At 38.5% G+C, this 10,156-nt stretch overlaps 1 protein-coding gene across 1 annotated transcript; it reads left to right on the top strand.

Annotated features, from left to right (window-relative positions):
* On the top strand, nt 1,368-1,952 carry LOC109226237 (uncharacterized mitochondrial protein AtMg00810-like). The gene has a single exon (XM_019391029.1). The coding sequence runs from the start codon at nt 1,368-1,370 to the stop codon at nt 1,950-1,952; it is 585 nt and encodes a 194-aa protein (XP_019246574.1).

Consider the following 10,156-nt stretch of genomic DNA (forward strand, 5'->3'; position numbering starts at 1 on the left):
TGTTTCAACTTATACATGTAGATACTTGGGGTCCCTACCACACTCAATCATATTCTGGGCCAAGATACTTTCTGACTATAGTTGATGATTACAGTAGGGAAACTTGGACACATTTGGTGCACTCCAAAAGCTATGCCTTTAGCTTAATTAAGGCATTTATAGCAATGGTTAAAACACAATTTCAACTTCCTACAAAGTCATTAGAAGTGATAATGCCTTAGAGCTTGGATCTTCTAATTCAGCTCTTCAGTTCTTTTCTGACACTGGAATAATCCATCAAACAACTTGTCCTCACACCCCACAACAGAATGGGGTGGTAGAAAGAAAACACAAGCATCTACTTGAAACTTCAAGAGCCTTACCAAATTTTGGGGTGATTGTGTTTTAATAGCAACTTACCTTATCAATAGGTTTCCCTCTTCAGTTTTACACAACAAGACACCATTTGAACTTCTTTATGGTAGTCCACCTTCTTACTCTCACCTAAAACCTTTCGGCTGTCTATGTTATGCTACTGTACCTAAATGCAATAGGGACAAGTTTCAGCCAAGAGCTTCTCCTTGTGTGTTCATTGGATATCCCTATGCTAAAAAGGGTTACAAACTCTTCAACTTAAATACCAAGTCAGTTTTGTACTCCAGAGATGTCATTTTTCATGAATCTGTATTCCCCTATCAATTGATACACTCTACTTCTTCTTCTTCTACTCCAACTTCCTCCTTTCCCATGTACTCTTTTGATACACATTCTAATTTGCATAGTTCCAGTCCACCTGGACCTTCCTCTCCAACTGTCTCCATTCCATCTGACTCACCTCCTCCTGATGCTTCTTCACCACCTGAACATGATCCTGTTCAGCCCACCTTCCCAATACATGAGTCAGAACCTCAAACTCATCCATCTCATGTGATTAAAAAAAGTTCTAGAACCCACCACATACCGTCTCACTTGAAGGACTATGTTGTACAACTTCCCTCTTCCCTTTCCTCTTCCACTCCTTCCTCCTTTTCTGCTACACAACATACACTAATAGAACCTCATTCTTACACTCAGTCTGCTGCCAGCCCTGCTTGGCAGGAAGATATGGCCAAAGAGTTTGAAGCCTTAGAGGCAAATAAGACTTGGCAGATTGTTGAATTACCTTTTGGCAAGAAACCCATAGGTTGTAAATGGGTGTATAAAATTAAATATAAAGCAGATGGTAGTGTGGAAAGGTTTAAGGCCAGATTGGTAGTTAGAGGGGACACTCAGGTAGAAGGGATTGATTTCAATGAAACCTTCTCACCTGTTGTCAAGATGTGCACTGTCTGATACTTGATTGCTGTTGCAATGCCTTCCTGCACGGTGACCTAGATGAAGAGGTCTACATGAAAATTCCCCCAGGGCTTTCTGCTCCTTCAACTTCTTCCAGTTCTGCCCCCTTGGTATGCAAACTTCAAAAATCCCTTTATGGTCTTAGAGAAGCTTCTCGACAGTGGTATGCAAAGTTATCACAAGCTCTTTTCTCCAGAGGGTATATTCACTCATTGATTGACTATTCATTATTTGTTAAGAAGTCTCCATCCTCTACTGTTTTTCTTGCTGTTTATGTGGATGACATTATCCTTAGTAGAGATGATTTTTCTGAGATTTCAGCTCTTAAGTCATTTTTGGATGCCCAATTCAGAATTAAGGATTTGGGACTCCTTCATTATTTTTTGGGTATTGAGGTTCTTTATCACTCCTCAGGTATTATTTTGCATCAAAAGACGTTCATAAACGATTTGCTTACTGAATATCATTGTTCTGATGTTTCTGAGGTCGTTGCTCCTTTAGACATTTCACTTAAACTACATGCTGATGTTGGGGATTTGTTGCCTGAACCTGATAAGTATAGGAGTTTAGTTGAGAAGTTGAATTATTTGACTCACACTAGGCCTGATCTATGCTTCACTGTCCAGCACCTTAGCTAGTTCCTCCAGGCTCCTAGAATTCCACACATGTCTGGTGCACTACATGTTTTGAGATATTTGAAGGGTACGCTTGATCACGGGGTATTTTTTAACAACTCTTCTGATTTCTCCTTGTTGGCTAGCTGTGACAGTGATTGGGATGCTTATCCTACTTCTATAAGGTCTGTTTCTGGGTTTTGCATTCATTTAGGGGGCAGCCTCATTAGTTGGAAGTCTAAAAAATAGCAAATTATTTCTTTATCTTCCGCTGAAACTGAATATCGGGCCATGAGTAAGGTGGTTGCAAAGTTAGCTTGGCTTGTTCGTTTGTTGGCTGATCTGGGTGTGCCTTTTACTACTCCTGTTCCACTATTGTGTGACGGCCAAGCTGTCTTTCATATAGCCAAAAATCCAGTCTTTCATGAGCGTACTAAACATATTGAAGTAGACGGTCACTTCATCCGCACCAAGTTGGCTGATGGGCTTATTTCTTTATCTCATATTCCCACTTTTTCACAAATAGGTGATATTTTTACTAAGTCCTTGCCAGGTTTGCAGCATCGCCTATTATCCAGCAAGTTGGAAGTGTGCCCACCCTCCAACTTGAGGGGGGTTTTGGAGTTACATGATACATTTGGACATCTAATTTTGGGTTGTAATACATCAGTAGATTACTTGGGCCACAGGTGTAATTGGTCAGCAGTGTAATTTGGCCACGACCCATTGTAATTATTTCCCTATATTCTTTTGTAGTAGAAGATCAGGCCCATTATATATATATATATATATATATATAAGCATGGGAACATTCTAGAGAGGGACGGATCATTATTATTCAATACAGAAAAATTTACCCAAAACTCTTCTCTCATTTTCTCTCTGTAAACCCTAACATAGATTCTCCATTTTTGTTTGATCTCTGATCTTTACATATATTTCCTTGTTTGAAATTATACATGACCTTTGGCTTTCCCATTCTGGAAGTCACGAAGTAAAGTATTGTAAGTAGGGTATTCATGATCACCTCAGTTGAATCTATTTTCACTTCTCCAAAGAAGTTAAAGACCCTTGTCTGAGTGTCAACAATTCTGCTTGAAGTGAGATACTGCTTGGGAGGAATGTTGGAAGCCAACAATCCAGTCACCATTTCTATTTCTTATCACTTCCCCGTACTACAAACTAACTTGTCTCGCATAAAAGCGCCATCAACGTTCAACTTATACCACCTAGCAGGAGGATTATGACATTGGTTTGAGGTATGAATTTATTTGCTTATGTTGTTTTATCTATCGTGAGGACCTTATATTCCACAAAGTGATTAATGATGATGTTGTATATAATTAGAGTTTAGATGGTATATGTTGGGTGAAATTGATGTTTTATACTTCAATACCACACCGGGAGAGGGGGGGGGGGGTGATTTGTGTGGTGACCAATTTTTCACTTAAGTTGTTTATGGAAGGACCTGGTTCTTCTACGTGTTCCTTAACCTACTATTGAAGAAATAATAAATGCGGAAAGTAAAGAACACAAGTATTTTACGTGGAAAACACCTGGCTCAAAAGGTGAAAAAATCACGACCTACTTTCTAGTAGGATTTTCCCAAACTCTCCACTAAAATCACTGAGCCAAAAACTGCATTTACAAAACACTTTTGTAAACCTAGGATTAACTCTAATCCCATTGTAGCGCACAACCTCAACTGTTGCGACAACTTCAAGTTAACTCTAACTTGAAAACTCTGAGTACCTAATACAATTGCTTCTAGATAAAGCTGAAAGGTACAATATGAAAGCACCTACTACAATTGAACAGAATAAAAGACAGACACTTGGAACTGGTTCTTCTATCTGGTTCAAGTAGCTTCAGGTTTGCACGCTTGAATCACACACAAATTGCTTGTAAAATTGCCTTGCTATTTTGCTCTCAATTAACGTTCAACTTCTGCTTATGTGCGTTACCTCTAAAAGACAATAACACTGATATTTATAGAGTTAGTAAATAGAGATTGAATAGAAGTCTGATGCTACTCTTCCTTGGTTGATGAGGTCTAGTTGATCTAAACCTCTAACTCCTCCTCTTTCTTAAGCCGTGTTCTCCTTGAGTAAGGAGTCATTCTCCTTATCTAATTGTCGCGCCCCCTTTTTCCTCGCGGAGATCGGGTTGCGACACTTTGGGACAACTCCTTTCCGTTTGGGAATTGGTTGTGAGATTTGAAGAGTCGCCACCTAACGGATTAAGATGCGTTAGGGCACCTAGAACAAATAACTCGTGAACTAGTTTACATCACCAAAGATTTGGGAAGGGCTCAAAATTACCTTGAGGGGAAGGTGTTAGGCACCCCTTGAGGTCCACAACGGTGGGTCCCGGCCAACCTCAATTTAAGCGAATTAGTCTTATAAGCAGATAAACAAACATACATTATTTTAAAAAAACAGGGAGTAAAGGGGTCCTAGGTTTTTTAGCCTATAGGATCACTTATGTGCAATACTCGGTAAACTTTCCTTAAATAGAGGAGTTACGCGCACCATTACCGCACATGTTATCATATCCTTTACTACCCAATTACCCTCCCCTTAATTATTACCTACGCGTTCTAATAGCATTGAATACGTACCCTATGCGTGCGTTATCCGTCCCTTTCCTAGGGCCCTGGTGGTGCTTAGGAACTCTAGTTAAGCTGGTTCTAGACTTACCTATGGTGCTTAAAAGGATAAAACTAGGTGTCAAACAAAACAGGTAGGACTGTCACATAAGGAGCAGTTAAAGGGGCTCACATTTACCTCCGCAAGTAAGCAAACAATTGCACGCCTCAAACAAATAGTTTTAAACGATTTAAAGTCCTACAGCAGGATATCTAGATGAGCACAAAATATGCAGCAGTTTCATTAAGGCGAGGCAGTAAATACCTAATCAGCTTGCGTACTGATTTTATTACTTCCTGAACCTGGGCAGTTTATAAGTAGTCAAACAAACACAGTTTTGGCAACTTCAGGGTTTTATTTATCCTACAGGCTTGCCTAGGCGATAACCGACAGGATCCTATAGCTATGATATCTAAACATATTATAAACCAGTGACTAGTTTAAACAGGGAGATTTTATCCGTTTAGACCCTATAGGCATGATGTCTACGTGCTGAAAATGATCACAGGCATTACAGAACCGATTTTACATGTTTATCTCTATGAGCATGATATCTAAGTGTTGGAACTGTTTTTATACTAATTCCTTATAGGCATGACGATTAAGCGATGAAACTGACTTTATATATATATTTTCCTATAGGCATGATATCTAGGCGAATAAAGGTGACAATTAAGTGCCAAGTGAGTGCAACGAAATATCCCATAAACATGATTTCTAATGCACATAGAGGTTTTGAAAACATTGCAGAATGGGTAAACGGCCTAGAAACAGGATTTCTAGGATGAGAATTCAACATAATGAGATAAACCCTATGAACATGGTTTCTAATGCAAATAAATATCATCACAATAGTCTTATAGACATGGTTTCTACCCGATCCACCACAAAGTTATATATAAAAATCTCTTTCCGATTTTACTAATAACCCCAGTATCTGTTATTACAGGAATTATTATTACAGACCAGACATAAAATGAATTACGGAATGAAATTGCTATACTATATGGAGCCTGGATAGGCCCAAAAGTAAACCTGGAAACCAGGCCTTCAACCAAGTCTGAAATATACCAGTATCTCATAGTACACCAAATGACCTCCTGGTGCGTCATAGTTCCCAAGGGCCTCAGGGACCCCGGGTAATGCTCACACCAGAAACCCTTTTAAGAAATAGTTTTGTGAACAAGTTTTGAAAGCCAGCCCTAGTGTATCAGAGTTCGGAGGAGTCTCATGGACTCCTAGGCAGTGCAAACACTAGAGGGGCAGGACCCTAGATATTCTAAGAGTAGGAGTTGAAAATAGTACTTAAAAATAGGAGATAGTTTTAAGAAAATAGTTTGGATTTTAGGAGTAAATAAGAAGAAACAGAGTCATTTCAACACTTAAACAAAGATTCCAGCAATCAAACAGTAGACAGAAACAGGATCACAACCACTTCAAGCAAAGTTTCACGTTGCCTAGATTTGACTTAGTTCATTAATCATCACTAGGTGGTAAGATAGTATGCTGGGAACAGAATAAGAAATAGACAACTATGCAGAGAAAGGTAGTAGGGGTTGGGAACATAGAAGTCAGGAACACAGAAAACAGGGCAAGTATGCTAGTTGAGAAAACAAGTAGATAAGCATCCTATATCAAATAAGAACATGCTAAACTGTGTGATCCATATTGACATATTGAACAAGACAATTTCACGAGAGTTAAGGGCATGCTAGTTATTAGAAACATACCACATGCAAAGACAGGTTGACATCTTATAATAGTCAGATTCCACAACATACTGAATAGGGCATAACAACAGAAGTAGTCTTGCTAATTTAAATCAATGAACAGGAAAGACATTCACAGTAGTAATCATGCTAATTGTGAGCAATAAACAGGAAAGACAGGAGTGAACTGCACAGAAGTGGTCATTCTGATGGAGAGCAATAAACAAGGAAGCACATAGGTTCAACTCCATAGCATATTGAATGATAATGGGAATGGAGACATACCAGTTAGGAAATAGCAAACAGGAAGTTGAAAGTATGCAGAATCCAATAGTCTAGCCTTGGCTTTCAGCCAGCTAGACAATGTAGCAAACACAAGTAACAGAAAAAGTTTGAATTAGAGCAAGAGTTTGTGTGTGTGTGTATGTGCTTCTTTCTGAGTATGTGTGTCTGTTTTCAAAAGTAGAATGGGGTTTATATAACATCGAGTAAAGTGAAGCAAATAAGGTAAAGGGAATCAAGAGTTCACATATAAGGCAAAGAGACCAATCAATCAATCAACTAGGGCTTAACATGACCAATTAACAGGCAGGATTCCGGGATAGATGCTTCAAATTGGGAAGAAATCAATTATCAGCCAAATTAGGGTTTAAATAAGGCAAGAAAAAAGTCATAGGCCTTTTTATAAGTCAATTAGAGTAAATCAACACCTAGAAATCAGGCCAATAGACTAATTAAGGCAAGTAGTATCAATTAGGAGTCACAAATAAGGAAAGTAGGTAAAAATTACAGGGAGCAGCCATCTCAGCAAAACACAATAATTTCGAACCCTAAATAATCAAATAATCATCAATTAATCTCTGCTAATTGGAGAACAAGGAATAACGGGCAAATATTGAAGCGAACAATTAAACAAACAAAGGACTAGAACATAGGCATGAAAGAATCAGTAGAACTAGTAAAGATAACCGGATTCAAACACATAGAAACTTTAGAAAAGTTTTGCAGAAACAAAACGAAGTGAAACCCTAGTTTTAGAAAATATTGAAATCGACTAATAGTAAGGAAAACAGAAGATTTTTCAAACAAAAACTACTGGATAAATTAAAAGTCGTGTCAGATCTACAAGGATCTGAAGAGGTTCGAGTAGAAATAGATGAGGGTTTTGAGAAAATGGGACAAGGTGAGGAAAAATCTAGCCTAGAATATGAGTTTCAAAACAAAGATAACAATACTCACACACAGCGATGAACACAAGACAGGTTCATAAAAAAAACAAAGAGTCTAGGTCGACTCTGGGTTGAGTCTAGGTTGACTGTGGATTGAGTCTCCTTGAGATTCCTTCAGATAACAACAAAATCGAACAACCAGTAGAGGTATGAGGCCAGATAAGGCCGTAAATCACCAGATGATCCTATATCTGGTCAGGAATCGAAGAGGTTTGGGGAAATTTTGGAGTGACGGCGCCCCAGGGTTTGAGAGTGTCTTAGAGAGGAGAGGAGGAGAGGATTTGGGGGCGGCGGGGTTAGAGAAATGAGTAGGGTTTTGGGGTGTTAGGATAATAAAAAAAGGAAGGAGGGTTTTGGACCGTTGATCTTTGAGATCAACGGCCAAGATCGGTTCCGTGCTGGGATGGGTTAGATAAGAAATTGGACTATGGTTTGGGTTAGGTTTAAGTGGGCTAGGGTAGATGAACTGGGCTGGGGTTTTAATTTGAATTGGGCTAGGGGTCCGAATTTAAACATAATTAAAGGGGCTATTTGTTTGATACCCAATTTATTAATAAAATAATTTGTAAAATAGCTAATTAAATGATAAAAGTAATTTTTATGCATGAAGATGATTTAAAATAATTACTTAGCATTATAAAAATATAAAAAGGTTATTTTCTTGTGAAATAATGTAATTACGCACACATGGGCTACTATTGCAAAGTTATTGCAATTATAACCCTAATATGTGCATATGGCTATTTGTGAAATAACCAAAGCTCGGTATAAATATAAATGATAAAATTAAGCAAATAAAATTATCATAAAATCATTTGTAATGCAATTAGTAATTATTTATAAACTAAAATGCTAGAATAAATTAATTAAAATCCTTTTAAAATTACAGAAAAATTATGGAAAAATACTGGTTGATGCTCATGCACTATTCTGAAAGTATATATGCATTATAAAATATATGAGGGAAAAATTGGGTATCAACACTAATATGCAACCTTTTTTATCAGGATCAGGAGATATTACTTCTTTCGAGTTAAGTTTATCTCCTTCACGTGCATCTCACATGCATGAGTCTGTCCATATCTGTGCTTCACTAAGATGGACCTGGTCCATGTCTGAGTTCCTTTTGTCAGTCTTCAAAACTCACCTTTACTTGGGACAACAATTCCCCCTTTTTGATGATGACAAACTCTGTGCTTTTCATTCACTTAGGCCCTGTCAGAATTCAGCTCAATATTTTCCACTTATCATCAAGGACCAAGTTCATTAGGTTATAAACGTCACTATTCAGAATATAAAGCACAATATATTTTCCTCCTTTTGGCATCATCGAAAAGTTGCATAAACAAAATATGATTTCCAGATTTTAAAAATTACTCATGGCCACTGGGGCAACTGCAAATGTATTCCTGGATTAATCATCAGTAATCAACTACACTATTCAGACTATCAAGGAAAGATAAACAGTCAACAAGAGCAAAAATAGAAAACTTCATTGATAGAGAATATGATTCTGCCACAATCCACAAAAAAAAAAAAAACAGTTAAAACATTAGCAAAAAAGAATCCCTAATCTGGGTCACTGAAAGGTCTAGACAAGGTTCACGAAATGAAGGCTAAGGCAATTAAGGTTTGGAAGAACTAGAGGGTTGGGTTTTGGCTTGGAGAAGGTGCAGCATGTATTGAAGAATTCCATCATTCTTATCCTTTTCCTTTGTGAGCTTAGTTCTGAGAGCATCTCTCTCAGATTCAACCTCTGCCAAATGAGTCTTCAGCCTGGCTATCTCAGCATCATTTTTCCCACTCTCCTGCAATAGAGCTCCAACCTTGCTATTGATAGGTGTCCTTTTAGATGAACCAGGTTCATTGGAAATGGCATTGACCTCATAATCACAAGCAATCAGAGTATTGATTCCAAAATGGTCTTTGCTTGTGGCCATCTCCCACTTCTTTAGTGGCACCTTACAACGAGCAAGAACAGTAGTGAGAATAAAACCATAAGGAGTGGCATGGGCCTTGGAGCCATTGATAACCCTATCAAGTAGCTTGATCATAAATCCAGGCCAGTTGATCTGCCGCCCACTTTCAAGACACTCCATCAAAACCAAATCCATGTAGTTAGCAATGTGTCTATTTTCCTCCCTAGGCAGCAAACACTTGTTAACAAATTCAAACAGGACTTTGTGGCATGGCTTTATTTCACTCTTATACACAACCTTGGCCTCATTCACTTCTGTGCTATCACAGAACTTCCTAGTAATGGCAAGGGCAGTAAGAAGGGAGTCCAGACTTGGCCATTTTTGCCTTGTGTAGTCATCATACCCTTCAGAAGGAATGTCAAGAACTTCACCCAGCCTTTTTGCATCAAAAGACATTTGAACCCCTTTCACCTAGCTGGTATCTCTGCCATCCTTGACCTCTGCATTGGCCATGAACTCAATAATCTCATTCCTTGCCATCCTGCCATCCAACTGAAGGACCATGTCCTTCCATCCCCGAACAACTAGAGCATCAACCAGTTGAACCATCCCTGGTTCCTCCAAATCCTTCAAAAGTCTACCCTTCAAGATTGTTCGTTTTCCAAACTTGGCCATCTTATCCTTTTCATCGTCAGCTTCACTCTCTTCTTGACCACTCCAATC

The sequence above is a fragment of the Nicotiana attenuata genome, chromosome 5, assembly GCF_001879085.1.
Source record: "Nicotiana attenuata strain UT chromosome 5, NIATTr2, whole genome shotgun sequence".
Classification (NCBI taxonomy): domain Eukaryota; kingdom Viridiplantae; phylum Streptophyta; class Magnoliopsida; order Solanales; family Solanaceae; genus Nicotiana; species Nicotiana attenuata.